At 36.4% G+C, this 15,901-nt stretch overlaps 2 protein-coding genes and 1 pseudogene across 2 annotated transcripts; 1 reads left to right on the top strand and 2 right to left on the bottom strand.

The window, feature by feature from the left end:
* Positions 1-1,203: 1,203 nt before the first annotated feature.
* LOC120192246 lies at positions 1,204-2,886 on the bottom strand (annotated as a pseudogene).
* Positions 2,887-4,492: 1,606 nt separating this feature from the next.
* LOC120192205 lies at positions 4,493-14,145 on the top strand. Its single transcript, XM_039195028.1, has 3 exons — positions 4,493-4,497; positions 12,346-12,509; positions 13,711-14,145. The coding sequence occupies exons 2-3, from the start codon at positions 12,358-12,360 to the stop codon at positions 13,862-13,864; spliced, it is 306 nt and encodes a 101-aa protein (XP_039050959.1). The 5' UTR covers positions 4,493-4,497; positions 12,346-12,357; the 3' UTR covers positions 13,865-14,145.
* On the bottom strand, positions 8,584-10,901 carry LOC120192204 (SPX domain-containing protein 1-like). Its single transcript, XM_039195027.1, has 3 exons — positions 10,473-10,901; positions 10,159-10,285; positions 8,584-9,011 (listed from the first exon to the last, which is right to left on the bottom strand). Exons 1-3 carry the CDS (start codon positions 10,779-10,781, stop codon positions 8,599-8,601), a joined length of 849 nt encoding a protein of 282 aa, XP_039050958.1. The 5' UTR covers positions 10,782-10,901; the 3' UTR covers positions 8,584-8,598.
* Positions 14,146-15,901: the final 1,756 nt, after the last annotated feature.

Genomic DNA, 15,901 nt, shown 5'->3' with positions numbered 1-15,901 from the left:
TATATTTTTATTTGATAAATTTAGAGATAGTTCAATATATATATATAGTTACTGTGAAAATCATCCCTAAATACATAGCGAGAAACAATAGAAAATGGTTGTCCCTTGTTCCCATATGTAATGGGATAAGGGGGAGGTAAGATAGTAGGTTGCCCCCAACACCAGGTTGAGAGCAGCTTCCGTAGAAGACCTCCAAATTTTGAAATGCCCTCCGTGGGACTCGATCCCACAACCTCAAGGTTAAGAACCTTGTGCTTTACCAACTGAGCTGGATAGTCATCTCATAGCGAGAAACAATAGAATATTATCTAAAGTTGGACTGAATCGAATATTTCCACCATAAATTTAATTTGATCCAACTTTATCATTTATCCCACTCTATGCTCCATTCCCTTATCATCCTTCTAAAAACATTTCCTTTTTTCATTGGACTTTATAACAATAAACCTTTTGTTTTGTGTCTCTCACATTAGGGGTAGGATTTTGCAATTATGGAAAGCAAACAGGTTTTTGGGTGAAAAGAATTTCACGAACAAAGAAGGTAGCAGTAGCACCATAGACGCTGTTGTGATTGTTTTCTAATGTTATGGCTTAATTTCTTGTTTTATATATTGATCACGGAACATGTTGAATTCAGGTGGGCGTGCCGGAGTGGTTATCTGGCATGACTAGAAATCATGTGGGCTTTGCCCGCTCACGTATTAGCAAGTTTTTGTCAGCTTAGCTAAAGATAAACCACCTATCTACCAGTAGCTAGACTTCATTGCCGACAACACGAATAGGTTTATTCCAAGGCCCTTTGCACTTTGCAAAATTAAATAACATAATGTTGTTCATAAAACTCCACCTTCTTCCTTCATCTTCTTTGGGTTACATAAGTCTCGACCGGAATGAATGTAGGGATCCTAATCTCCAGACAATCAACAACATTGAAATGAACAATTAATTGTTGAAGGGAGATTTTATGTGGGACTTGGATCTGGAATTCCTTCGGGCAGTCGAGTATTTTCGTGAACTTAGGAAACAGACGCTCTATCCACTGAGCTACAGGCGCTCAAAGTTAACTGGTTATATGTATTCTGTTTAAGTCCATATAATGTTACAGGAGGGGGAAAGACGCTTACAGTTTCAAACAAAAGAAACTAAAGTTTGAACCTAAATCAGCATTCATGCATATGATATTGAACGACAGAAACTTTGGTATTAGAAGGGGGAAAAAATTCCAGGAATACGAGTAAATGTTGAGAAATATGTTTACAAGTTCAGTCCACAACAATTCCAGATTTGATAACACAAACCAGAACAACAAAGTAGTTATATTTGGAATACTATGACAATATTAATCGAAGAATATCCCCTGAATATTTGAACGATTTCTCAGTTTCTTCCAAGCAATGGTTCTTCTCCTCTCGAGTCCAGCTCTTGAGTAACATAGAATAGGTATTAGTCTTACAGAAACATAATGGAAATGGTGTTTACAAGTGAGTTAAGCAATCATACAATGAATATTACCTCAGCAACTTTATTCAGCTTGTCCCTCACATTTTGTAACAGTTGGGAAAGGTCACCATCCCATTTGTAAAATTCCAACTCTTTTTTGTCAAGTATCTTCTCAGCCACCTGATAGACAGAGTGGGGTTAAATGAGCTTGAGTGCTCTATCTCGTAAGTCAAGTTAATATTCATTTAAGTGAGGACATTTTATGGAGCGGGCCGTAGGGACCATAGATATCGAGGGAAGTGTATGCATTCACCATGTTACAAACTAAGTATGGCTATGGATATCCACTAGATAGAAGCTGGTGAAATGCATGAACTGACCCAAATTGGGAACCGAAAGGGATGGGGAGAAGAAGAGAGACGGAGCAAAACGACCTGTGCTTTAATTCTAGACAGTGTAGATAAGGATAGAGAAATTTACTTTTCGATACACATTTGGAGATAATATTGTGTTTACCTTTATCCCAATCATCCAGCCACCAGCCGAGTGGGCAAAATAAATGTTGTAGAAATGGCATATGAATGCTTGTGGATTCTTCTCAGATAATTCCTTAAGATACTCGGAATACGTAACACCGGGAGAAGATGGTTCTGGAATGGCATAGCCTTGATCTTTGAACCACTGTAAATCCATCTCCAACTTCTCAGACCTTTCTGATTCAGTATTTCTAAACTCACCATCTGAAGAAGACCAGGCTTATCACTTCCCCTTTTTTCTAGCAGTACCGTAAACCATAAAATACCACACTCAAGAAGCACATACAATACAAGCATAAACATATGATATGGGCAAAGCTACGGACTGGGTGGTGCATTACAAACCATCCAAAACTTCGGGTTTAACATGAAGTTAGCACCACTGTTACTTTTAAAGGAGTTCATTTAAAGAATTAAACAGCTACAATTCAATCATCTATGTTAATGGTAAAGTGATTCGGATTTCATGTGAAAGGCTATTAGAATATACCTTCATCGAACCATTAGACCAAACAACAGAAGCCCCTAAACGAAGAAAGAAAGAATTCTTGGGATAAATCTGCATTCTCAATTTGTTTCACTTCTTTCTCTCCTTCGTTGGCTTGGTCTCTAGTATGCAATTTCATAGCCACGATCCTCATCTCCTCCAAAAACCCTTTAGCCTCTCCGGGGTACCTCTTCCTGTGCTTCTCCGCCGTCGTGGCCGATACGACGACAGGGCTTTGGAATATGGGAAATCCTTGAGGATGAAACTGGAAGAGAAATTGGAAGATGTAGGAGATTTAAGGTTGGGTCTTTTGAGGAAGGAGTGGGACTGGGAAATTGGGGTCAGAGACGCCATTGGAACTCAGATTTTTTCTTCTTTTTCTTGCTAAGTTTTAGATGGGGTTGTTGTTGTAAAGAATAAGAGGCTAGCGTTAGCGGTTCAAATAGTCTTGTCTTGAAGCTAAAGTACTAATATGAATGGTTAAGTATTCAGCGTTCGTATCTCTAAATGATTAGGTATTAATTGATTTAATAAAATAGTGTTGAATGATTCAGTACAAGAATACATTCTGAATTATTCAGAATTATTATCAAACAATATGTCACATTCAGAATTATTTCATACAAAATCTATAAATCATTAAACATCATTTCGAAGTAATAAAAAACCCTAAATAAAAAAATTTTAAAGAGTGAAAAGAAAGTATGGCTGCTCAAAATAATTGCGACTGAAATGGGCAACGGTATGGGTTGCTTCTCCATATTATTGGGCCCATAATGGATGGAATATCCGATTAGATATGAATTAAACAAACAAAATATTAATATAATTATTTAATATCTAATTTATCAATATATTAATCTATATTTATATATTATAGAGATACGTTACAAAATAATTATTCTATTTATAATATCAAAACTCAAATTTTTATTCATCCAAAGAATGCAGACTAGCTGCAACAACCATAACCCATCAATCCATTACATCAAACCCCAATTTATACACAACTATCTATTTACTGCATCTAGCCTATTCATGCGACATCCATACATTTTAATACTTACAGCTTCTTTAATTCTACTTACAATGGTATCGATCGAGTGAGTCTTACCTCTAAATAGCCTGTGGTTACGCTCCTCCCAGATGAAATAAATGAACCCAGACCAGGCCAGCTTAAGGATATGAACCAATAGAGACTTCCCTTTAAGGTTCAGCAGCAACCAGCAGACAAGGTTATTCCAGCATAAAGGCCCCAGATTAAGTGCACAAGCATGCAAGATGGCATGCCAAACTCCCACAGCATAGGCACAATCAGAAAAAATGTGATCACGAGACTCAAAACCAGATCTGCACAAACCACAACCACTATCAACAGCTATACCAAACCTTGCAAGCCTGTCTTTAGTTGACAATCTGTCTAACATTGCCATCCAAGATATCATTGAAAATTTTGGAATATGGCCAGGAAACCATACAAGCCGATGCCAACTAACCTTCTCACCTCTATAGCGAATATTATCCCAAATCCACCGAGCATTAACTTGAGACCATCTACTAATAAAACAGAACAGACTGCTAGCTTCACTCCTCAGCTTAAACATTTTAGCTAAGATCCAGCTAAAGTGAGCCCTGTAATCAGCATGCCAGAAATCCACTAATCTAAAGCAATAAGAGTTCACCCAAGCAATCCAAAGGGAACCTTCCCCCGCCAAAATCTTCTTAATCAGCAGTAAGCAACATGCTTTGCTCCAATCTGTCAAGCTCCTTAAACCCAAGCCTCCCTCAGATTTTAATAAGCATATATGTTTCCAGCTCACCCGAGCCCCTCTAGCTGAGGAATCACTCTCTTTCCAAAAGAACCTCATGCACAATTTCTCAACATCCCTTATGACTCCCTTAGGCAAGATAAGATGTCTACTCCAATAGCTAAAAATACTAAATAGAACAGATTTAATGAGCTGCAATCTACCCCCAAAGCTCAGCCTCTTATTGGCCCATTTACTCAATTTTTCCTTAATTTTAGTTACCAAAGTAGTACAATCTTTACTAGTAAGCTTCCTGGTAACCAAGGGTACACCAAGGTACCTAACAGGGAGATTACCAACTCTAAAGCCTGTTCCAGCCTTGATTTACCCAAGGGCAAGGTCAGATACACCACAAGCATAAAGCTCAGTTTTCATAGCATTGAGTCTAAGGCCAGAAAGCTTGTAGAAAGTCTCTAATGTACTAAGAACGCCCATCACAGAATCAAAAGATCTATGGCAAAAAACCAGCAAGTCATCAGCAAAGCAAAGGTGTGTGAGGGAGATCATCTTGCACTTAGGGTGGTATTTAAAGACACCTCTTTTGGCAGCAACATCCAGTAAAGAGGAGAAGACATTCATAACCAGTACAAAAAGATAAGGGGATAGAGGATCCCCTTGTCTAACTCCTCTAGCACCCTTAAAGAATCCCACTAAACTACCATTTAAAGAGACAAAAAACTGAGGAGTAGTGACACGAGCTTTTATCCAACCACAAAACTGCCCAGGTATGCCCATAGCCTCAAGCACAGTCATTAGGAACTCCCAATTTACAGAATCAAATGCTTTCTGTAAGTTAATCTTTATGGCACATCTAGGGGAGAGACTTTTCCTAGAATAGCCTTTAACTATCTCCTGGGCTAGCAAGGTATTGTCAACAATATTCCTACCTTTAACAAAAGCAGATTGACTAGGGGAAATCATACTAGGAAAGATAAGAGCCAACCTAGTAGTGATAATCCTAGTAATTGTTTTGTATACCACAGAGCAGCAAGAAATTGGCCTAAAATCCTTTGCCATGCAAGCATTCAAAGACTTAGGGACTAATATAATAGAGGTAGCATTGAAAGCTGGCAGCAGAGATGAAGAGTGGAAGAAATACCTTACTGCAGCTAAAAAATCATTTCCAACCACATCCCAAGCTGCTTTAAAGAACCAAGAGGAGAAACCATCAGGTCCAGGGCTCTTGCCATTACCTTGCCTAAACAAAGTCTCTTTTATTTCCTTGTCATCCACCTCCTTGATGAGCATATCACCAGCACCTTCTGGCAGAGAGTAGTTCAATAAGTCCTTGAGCCACTCCATAGGAAAATTTTCTACCATTGGATCAGTAGTCCCAATAAGGTTAGTGAAGAAGTTCACTAACTCATTCGCTATATCATCAAATGAATCCAGATACTGACCACTTCCAGACAATAAAACCTTGATAGTATTCCTCTTCTTGTTAGACTCAACCTTTTGATGGAAAAATTTAGTGTTAAGATCCCCCTCTCTTAACCAGTGCACCTTTGCAATTTGCCTATAAAATTCAGACTCAGCAATCTCCAAATAAACTAGCTCAGCATGAATATTTCTCTCTTCCTCAATACTTCTTTGATCAGTGCAGCTGAGATTAAGCAGTTGAATCCTCTCCAGTTCTGCTCTTTTATTAAGCACCCTACTGGAAATGTCAGAGAAATGCTCCTTATTTAGCTCCTTCAATCTAGGCTTAAGTCTTTTCAATTTAGAAAACAACCTTTGCATAGGATTGCCCGCGCACTGCTCCAACCAAGAAAGCTTAAAAACTCCCATAAAACCAACATTTGAAGTCCAGCAGTTAAAAAACTTGAAAGGCTTAGGCCTCCTAGCCAAAGCATCCTTCTGTGTCCAGATCATACCAAGGCAATGATCTGAAGCACCCTGTGCCTTGAATTCAGCAAAAGAATCGGGATGAGCAGTTAGTCATTCAGGATTAACCAAAATCCTGTCAAGCTTGCGAGCAAGAAAACCCTCATCTTGCCTATTAGACCAAGTGAAAGTGGGACCAAGGAAAGGATGGTCCAACAGGTCCAAATCTCCTAAATAGTCTTGAAAATCTTCCATATCAGAGGAGCTGTGCACACCCAAGGACTCAAAATCAGAGCTCTCATCCACACTAAGAACAACATTAAAATCCCCTCCAACCACCCAGGGGGAAGAACCAACTAAGCTTTCCAAACTCCTCAAATGATCCCATAAACCTCTCCTGCCAATCCCACTATTACTGCCATAAACAACAGTAATCAGTGTCCTACAACCATTAATATTGCCAGCAATGGAGAGAGACTGATCACTAGCACTCAAAATAGAGAAGGACCACTGTTTCCTCCATAGAATCCAAATTCTGCCCCCCTCCGCAAAATCAGAATTACCTGCCAAATACCAATCATCAGCGTAAGCTGAGTAAAACTTCATAGAATTAATTCTTCTAATACGGGTTTCCAAGAGACAAACGACATCAACTCCCAAATCCACTAGCCTTTTAAACACCTTATGTTGCTTAAGAGGGTTATTAATCCCTCTTACATTCCAAAAACTCACTATCATCAGTTTGCAGCAGGACCTACACCACTTCCAGTCCCCACATTACCACTAATTTTTGCTTTATCCACAAGATCCCTCTTTTTAGACTTGATTTTGTTAAGCAAAGCAGCAATTCCTAAGGAGGCCACCCGAGCCTTCCTCGGACCATCAAGCACACCTCCCTCAGCTAGCGATTCAAATTTACTAGAAGAACCAGTATTACCTTTCTTCCTCCCTCTAGCCTTCTTATTTGAAGCCATAGAATCTTTTAAAGTAGGGAAATCCCCCACAGAACATGTATCCTCCTGTAATACCTTAAGAGCCACTTCCTCAACTAAGGAGGAGCGAAGAGTGTGATCAAGGCCAACAGAACCAGCCACCACACATTCTCCCTCATATGCAATTTTTGGATCCTCCTTGCACACTACAGAAGCAGACTCCACCTTATTAGAATCATCCACCCCAATACTGCCATCAACAACTACAAGGTGAGAAATAGCAGGCAACTCTTGTAAGGCTGAAACATTGGTTTCCATAACATTACCAACCAACAACTCATGGTTTGAAACGCCAGCACCAAGAGCAGAGCTAACATTACCTGAGGAGCCCAAAGGCAAATCGGAAAGCACAGGAGATGAACTCTGAATAACAATTGAATCCATCTTTCCCTTATCACAGAGCTCGGAGGAGCTGATGCCCTTTTCCCTCCAAACTTTAACCTCGTGCTTCACCTTCTGAGACACAACACACCTATTTGCCAAGTGCCCAAAAGTTCTACAACAGGAGCAAGATTTTGGTAACCACGGAACAAAGACCTTTATAGTAGCCAAGGATCCATTCTTAAGGGCAACATTTACCTCTTCAGGAATCCCGGACCCCGCATTGATCTCCACACACACCTTCGCATATTCCAGTCTCTCCCTAGAAACAGTAATGGAATCCATATACAGTGGATTCCCTAAAGCACTGGAAATGTAACTGAGACCTTTCCTAGAGTATAATTCCAACGGGACGTTATAAAGATGGAACCAAACAGGCATAACAGAGGGATCAAAATCAAGTTTTTGCATACAAGGTTCCCATTTCCTCAGCACCAGAGGTTTATTCTGGACATGCCAAGGTCCATTCTCAAGCACCCAGTCCCTAACATAAACGTTCATGAATGAGAAAACATAAAGATTCGAACCAGCTAAGCTTACCTTTACTGGCGAAGATTTCCCCCAGAGCGAGTTAATAATCCATTGCATCGATTCAAAATTTGGAGCAGCACCAATAAATTGGCCAACAATCGCAGAGTTCCATTCGGCAATACCCTCCTCAAACACCGTCAAAGGCGGTTTAACAGTAGTGGTACCATCCAGGACCTCAGGGGGAAAGAAATCCAGGGACTACTCCTCCGTCCCCACAAAAAGCTTCCTCCAATCTAGTTTAAGAGCCTTCGAATCCATGCAAAAATCAAAATAAAACCAGCAACAACGCAAAAAAGAAAGAGCCCAACGAGAAATTAGAATCGAAGGAGGAGATTGGAGAACACATTAGGCCAGCTAACGTGCGCCTCGAGAGCTTCCATGTTCGCTATAAAGTTCCCATTTCTTTTTCTTCCCTTTCTTGTAATCATAATTTCTTATCTCGTAATTGATCTTAATACTCATAATTTTATATCTATATGTACCTTTACTTAAAGGTGTACATCTTGGAATATCATAGGGATAAAATTTAAGATAACAAAAGTTGAACTAATTACAGTCTACAGCAAACTAAAGAAGAGGAGCAAAGTCATAGAGTTATCCTAATACTGACATTTGGCAGCTTGTTCAAGAACATAGATCTTGTTCCATGTGTCGTCCAGTCCAGTTATTTGCAGGGGAGGCAATGAGAAAACGCTAACGGTGGAGCTTCCACTCCGAATTTCCTTCAACACCCGCAATGCTGATACAGTGCTTTTCATGTATAGGCTCTCCGTGTGCTGTATCTCCTTGGGCATTCTCACCAAATCTTCAGTCCTAGATGTCGAACTCACTGCTTCGGTTGAAGGTTTTTCATTCTTGGGGAAGAGATGCTCAAGAATCGCCTCACATTCCTTAACCAGCTTGTACACTAAGTCGGTCGTGTAGAACGGCTGTTGCAATATCCTTTGAATGAAAGGCAACCGGATTAAAGCACCAGTTCTTTTTTCATACTTCTTCAATATTTTCACCATTCCTGTTCACACCACCATTCAGTGTTAACAGAGACGGGTCACACAATAAAAGGAGTTAAATCATTTAATTTTAATGTTAATAGACTTTAGAAGAATTTAATCCAAATTTAAATGACACTAGGTTTAATTCGATAAATATTTAAATTTATAATGATTAAAATTACCATTAGATTGAAAAATTGATGGGCAAAAGACTCTCTCATACCCTGAATAACTCAATCTCTGAGTGTTAATGATATATTCCAATCAATAAATAATTTATATAAACAAATTTTAAAGGGTAAAAGGCTCTCTCATGTATAAAAATTTAACGTGGAGATTTTTTTTTAAAAAAAATACACGTATAAAAGAAGAAGATTCATTTATGTTGAAAAAATACAAGAAAATTTGCATGTGATTTAAGATTGAATCAATTTACATCTAAATCTTAATCCAAAATATCTATTTATTGGGATGAATTTTTAATTTAAAAAGAACTTTACAAATCTACTCAAAATAAGTCTTCTATTTTTCATTAACACATAAAGAGAAAAAAATTGCATGGATTGAATTCTCCTCCCCCACAGAGCCCCATTTTAATCTTTATTTTAAGTGAGTTTTCTAACCATAAAGAACCCGGTCAAAAAGAATTTAGATCACACTACTTTAACCCATTGGATATTTAAAAGTAATATATATAATGGCCGCTGCATATGCCCAAGGAAATGCTCTTGAACAAATTGAAAGGTGGCCATTTAAGAGTAGAATATTTAACTTTGAAGAATCAAAGAATGTATGTGGATAAGTTGTTAACGGCAGAATGATAGTGTTGATGCCAGAAGGAACACGCAAAAATCAATAGATAGAACGAATAAAGTAATTCCAGATAAATGGACCTTAAATTCTTTAGCAATTACAGGTTCTTCTGCATGGATTGCAAGTTGGAATAATATCTAATAATTTTATGCGATTATGATTTATGATAGCTTAATCACAATTACGATGCAAAAAATGATTCAAACAAGCAATAAATACATGATTAAATGATTATGCAGCCAGCTACAATAGTGGTATCAACTATGTAAAGCGTTAAAAGAAAGCAAGTGGCAATCAATATCTTTGAGTAAACAAACAAAAGAGTTGATTAAATAAAAAAGAAAGTTGAAATACCTGTGTAGTTAAGGGCACTATAATTCTCCAACAAAACCATCTCGCCATGGAAGTCCACTATCTCCTTCCTAATCTTTATCATTTCTTCATTGGAATCATTTGCCTTTGTCACACTGTCTTGTAATTCCTGCAACCCAACCCAAAATAATTTGATATATTGATTTAAAGTATACGACAGCGTTCCAGTTCCTGTTAGTTAATTTCACATCATGTTTGTTTACGGGGAAAACTGGAGAAATAAACTAGAAACAAGAAGTAAATCCCCCTCCCCCGGTTATAAAAACATATCGAAATCAAATCAGCGTTAGAATTACCTTCAATCTAATGATATATTCTTCCTCTTTCTCCATGAAAAAAGCGTTGAATTTCTCGAGCTCCTCTTCCAAAAGCTCAATGAAATCGGACTCCTCCTTCGACATACCGTAGCCTTCGCCGACTTTATCTCCGGTACCGACAATATCGACATAATTTTTATCCAATCTAAGCCGTTTATTTGGCCTCTCATTGGACTTAGGCTCAATAAGCTTCAGTTTCTTCTTAAGCTCCTTATAAGAAAGGAACTTGTCCCGCCAGTCAGGCAACGTCTCCTCGATTTGGTTGCTGAGGCTCTTTCCAAATTTCATGGCAATAAATCTAAGCTTTCAATCTTAAAATTAGTGATTGGATGGTAAGAAAATGAAAGAGAGAGTGAGGGAAAATGAGAGAAACGGGAGGGAAGGAGGAGTTGGAGGAGGTAAAATGTGGGGAATATAACGGAAAGGGGAAGAATATTCGGAGGGAGAGGCCGAGAATATCCGTCGGGTTTTTTCAAAATCAAATTATATTATGGGTTTTATTCCTTTGGAAAAGGAGAGATGTATTTTCTTTATTTGTTAGATTATTTTTTAAAGTAGTTGCATATTCATTATACATGTAATAATTATATAATAAATATTAATTTAACAATTTAATAATAATTGTAATAAACATTTTTATTAAAAAAAATTGCTTGTTTAGGGGACAAAATATTTAGGGAGATACATGAATAATTTTTATAGTTATTTACGGTTATATCTTCTGTCAATATGTAAATATCATTAATGCATCAGGATATACATTATGAAAGAATTAAGAGGTGAGAAAAAATAATATCAGGATAATTTTTTTTAAATTAATCACTAATATTTATTGACCGACTAATCTAGATCAGGTACTACAGAGACGAGGGAGACAATCTCAACCCAATTTGCTCTATTCAAAAACGTCATGATTCAAACCACTGACGTTGCTTAAGGAACTTAGTGTCTCATCCTACTAAACCAATTTATTGTTGATAATATCCGGAAAATTTTAAATATAAGAAGATATAACCACTTTGAGGGGAATTCTAAATATACGAAAAGCAAAGATATTTAACGAAAAATTCTTTCAAAAAAGAAAAATATAATACTATATATTTATATCTAAAAAAAATCGTAATGAGAAAGTTGAAAACAAAAGTTTTGCAAAGACTGAATGATAATCCATAATGAGAACTCAAAATAAAAATAATCGGTATTAAGTAATTCAGGACCAACATCTCAATTAATTTTTTAGTAAAATTAAATTTTAAAAAAATCACTGTTACATGTTGAGTGAGTTGGATTTTCGATCGACTCAACTCCCATGTCTCAAATCTGACCCTAATACATATCGAATATAAATACTCATTGCAGGCCAGACATTTGGACCCAATTACCTCTATTTTTAAACGCAGGATTCGAACCCAATGCTGCTCAGGTTGGAAGCAAAGTTTACTTTAAAACTTCCCGGCCCACCACAAGTCTCGTCTTTCTTCACACGTCACCGCCGCTAGACAAGCCTCTCACCACCGCTCTCTGGTTTTTTCAAGTTTCGGGCAGATCAAGAAACTAGATTAGGTAATTTCTGAAACCCAAACTTAATTTGAAGATTGGTTTCTACTTGAGCCATGGGATTTTGAGTTATTGCTCGGTTTGTGTTACCTGCTCTCTGCATCACTCTGTTACATTTTTGTTTGATTTATCTTGTCAAGGGTTCTTCATTTTTGTTTGATTTGTGAAAAAGTAACTCATAGTATACTTTTATGCTAATCTCCACTTCATTGATTCATTTCTTACTTATAGTTATTCCTTTGTGATTATGCTATTGTTATATATGATTTGGCTTGTTTGATGATATTTGGATTAGGCAGTGTTAAGTATGAAGGTGCGAGCATCTGTGAAGAAGATGTGCGAGTTCTGCAGAACCGTTAAGCGCCGCGGACGTGTATATGTACTATGCACTTCCAACCCTAAACACAAGCAACGACAAGGCATTTCCACATTTGCTTCTGAAGGCACGGTGCCTCCCACGTATGTCTCTCTCTCTTGTACGGTTGCTTTATCTTTTGTTTGTTTTTGTTAGCTTATTTCCGGTATGAATTTATCGGCAGCTTAGTTTGGACTCGTTAATGGCAACTATTCTGTAGATACGCATAATTTACTTGTTTTTGGAAATTTAGGCTAATATATTACCTATAGTTTGTTATGATTTTTTTCTTTAAATATGATTTCATAATCCTTAATTAAGTATCGGTACATGCTTGTGCAAGGGAATGTTTTTACTACAAAATTCTTCTTCTAATCTTTTGCGCTCTGAGCGGCATGCATTTCCTTGACCATCCTGTCCTAAATATTCCCCGAGTACTGTGCTAAGTACATATTATTTCCTTGTTTTAAGCACACCTAAGGGAACTGATGCTTTTTTTTTTGAAGAAGGTAGGGTTCACTACCTTTATCTTTACACTGGTTAGTTGATTTAAAGCCCTTTAGCTTCTCGTTAAGTCGACTGTGGGGTGTTGACATTCTAAGAAGACAACAGAGAAAAAAAGTTCTGCCTTTCTTAATTCTTTTACATTTAGAGAGGTTTCAAGTGTCATCTTTAATCATACTGAATCTTTGATTGTACCAGAGATTATTGATGCTTAGAGAATTGGTAGCATTATGATTTGGGCTAATAAGGACCTGTTTCTCTAACTGATATTTTCCTGTCATGCTTACTCTTTTAAAGCACAAAATTTTTGCAGTAATCTTTACTGCATATAGATTTAGCTCCTTGCACTAGTTTGCCTATCATGGTGACTGATTTTATACTTTTACACATTATTGACTGCAATAAAAACTCATCAAACTTTTTTGAAATCTTTAGGGTTAATTGCAACTTCTAGACGGTTATCATCTTTAGTTTTCTGTCCCCATGACCTGCTTTCATGTCATAAAATTATAAGTTGTTGAAGTCTTTGATTTGAGTTCTACAATCTCTTCATTTCTTTATTCTCATTTAAAGATTTAGGAACTTTTCATACTTCTATACTTTGTTTCCTTTCCTTCTGTCACACTAGTTTGTATTATTGATGTACAATGTGCGTGATGATACACTTTCATACTTCTATGCCTTGGTTCCTTTCCTAGTCTGCACACGTGTTTGTTTAGTGAGTCGTCGTTGGAAGAGTGCATACTTTGAATTAAGCAATGCTTTCGTGATTTGGTAATGTGCTTGTTGAACCTTTTCCAGGATGGCAGAGACGAATGTGAAGCATCCAATTGTGCCAGGTTACAGCATGCGGCCGGGACTAGCTTCCCTTCTTCCTAAAACGCAAGCACAGTCTTCGTTGATTATTGGGTGGAGGGCTAATCTGGCATCTCTCATATTCAAACGAGGTAATTAGGGGTACCACAAGAAGCGAATATATTACAGTTGTCGAGTTGATCTTCGATCGATGCAGCCAGTCAGAGCTATGAATTCTTTTTTTTCAATTGAAATTATATTAATGAATGGTGATGATACATTTGGAGCCGTGTTTGGTATTTTGTTGCGCCAGTATGCAATGTTGCATTCCTAAAATAGCTGTTGGAACACAGATAAATGTTGAAAGGGCAGGGCCCTTGGACTCTTTTGATGCGTCAGCATGCATTTATGGGCACACCCCAATAAGAACAAAGAGCTGCCTCATATTATTGAAAGTATAAAAAGGGTATTTAAACAATTTCTTAACTGATAAAATATATTTTTTAAATCTTTGTAATAGTATGTTATTATTTATTTTAAATTTAGATTGATTGCATAGGTGTGTCTTCAACAGGTTCATTTGACCATAATGCATTCATGTGTTTTTTTTAGTCATCAGTATGTTTGAGAAATGCGATTTGCCAACATCTTTATACCTAGTAAAGTGGAAGAGTAATTAAGATAAACAATATGCATGTCCACAGATGCATGCCCCCAAAATTGTATTCAAATTCAATGCATTTTTATTTCTTTTACTTCAACTGCAGGGCCATTCATGCATCTCTCTCCATCCTTTGATTTCTGTCCAAAATCAACTGTTCACATAGGTTGGCCGATTGGATTAGCAGTGTTGGAATTTGGGCTTGTAACATATACCCACGGTGAAGATCATTAAATCATATTGAAATAATTTTTTAGTTAATAAATTTATTGAGGTTACAAAATTATCATTGTATAATATAAAAGAATGATAAATTTTAGGAGTGTTTTGTATTAGCTTAATAATTATAATGACTATTTTGTAATAATTTGGTAGAATTTAATGATTATTTTGTAATAATGTGATAACATTTAATGAGTATTTTATAATATTTGAAAAGTTAATAGGCAAAAAGATCGTTTGAATATAATACATGAACCCCTAGTATACTTTACCCAATAAATTAACAGACGCGTCAGCCGTCATCCATATCACCAACTGCCGCCGTGTTTATCCATCTATATGCTCATAGAAAAAAACGAGGAAAATTGAGTACTGCCGTTGCCTTTTTGTACTTTGTAAGTCCATAAAAAGAAAACTTTTCCTTTTTTTTAAAAAAACTTATATAATGTTTATGATTATATATAGAATTGAATCAAATTAAATTTATAAATAAAATATATTTTTAGTATTATTTATTTAATTTACGAAATTTAAATGAAATTTTATTTAAATATAATACTTTATTACTTAATTTGCAAAACATAATTGATTATTTATATTTTAATTAAATGATTTTGACTTATTTCAAGAAATGTCTTTAAAATTGACATTCCGGCCATAGGTTGGACCGACATAGAGATGATATTAAATTAAAGGAAAAGGGTATTCAAATTCAATGTACATACTTTTCATTTTGTCTAAGACATGAGAACCCAAAAGCACTAGCATTTTTCTCTGAATGGCCCCCCTCTTCAACCATTTGCTTCTTAATTTTGTATATTATTATTCTTCTATCATTCTTGGGTGAGTTCAATGTTCGACAATTTGGACCGTCGATTAAATTCAGCTCAAAGACTGGGCCTAAATTCATTGATCGATGTTGTCCAATTTTGTGGCAGCTTAAGCAGAACTTCAACATTGTTACTGATTTTGTAATATCATTATCATAAAATTATTTTCTCTTCTCAAAAAATATTTTATAATAAAATATATATCATCACTGTTTTTAAATCTACAACTTTTCTCCTCTTCAATGTAGAATTAATATCTTAGTCTCTTTTCGATAATGACACATTAATAAGTTGAATAATAAATTATAAAAAAAAATGACAGTGAAAATATGGATAAAAAAATTATTACGTAATAGTTTGTTTTTATGTGAACATATAGATCCGTGTATGATGTATGTATGTGTAGAATACAGTTAATTCATGAGACATGGGCTTCAATTTTGTCAAGTGGTTGATGAACAATAGTTTTTGATAAATCATTTTT

Source organism: Hibiscus syriacus, unplaced genomic scaffold (genome assembly GCF_006381635.1).
Source record: "Hibiscus syriacus cultivar Baekdansim isolate YM2019G1 unplaced genomic scaffold, ASM638163v2 tig00116973_pilon, whole genome shotgun sequence".
Classification (NCBI taxonomy): domain Eukaryota; kingdom Viridiplantae; phylum Streptophyta; class Magnoliopsida; order Malvales; family Malvaceae; genus Hibiscus; species Hibiscus syriacus.
The sequence above is the reverse complement of the archived record's forward strand: the minus strand, read 5'-3'. Positions and strand labels throughout refer to the sequence as shown.

Coding starts and splice junctions, on each gene's coding strand:
- LOC120192204 (XM_039195027.1), bottom strand. CDS start 10,781: ATGAAATTTGGAAAGAGCCTCAGCAACCAAATCGAGGAGACGTTGCCT. Junction 10,286..10,472: donor AATATATCATTAGATTGAAG/GTAATTCTAACG, acceptor GTTGGGTTGCAG/GAATTACAAGACAGTGTGAC. Junction 9,012..10,158: donor TAGTGCCCTTAACTACACAG/GTATTTCAACTT, acceptor TGGTGTGAACAG/GAATGGTGAAAATATTGAAG.
- LOC120192205 (XM_039195028.1), top strand. CDS start 12,358: ATGAAGGTGCGAGCATCTGTGAAGAAGATGTGCGAGTTCTGCAGAACC. Junction 12,510..13,710: donor GAAGGCACGGTGCCTCCCAC/GTATGTCTCTCT, acceptor AACCTTTTCCAG/GATGGCAGAGACGAATGTGA.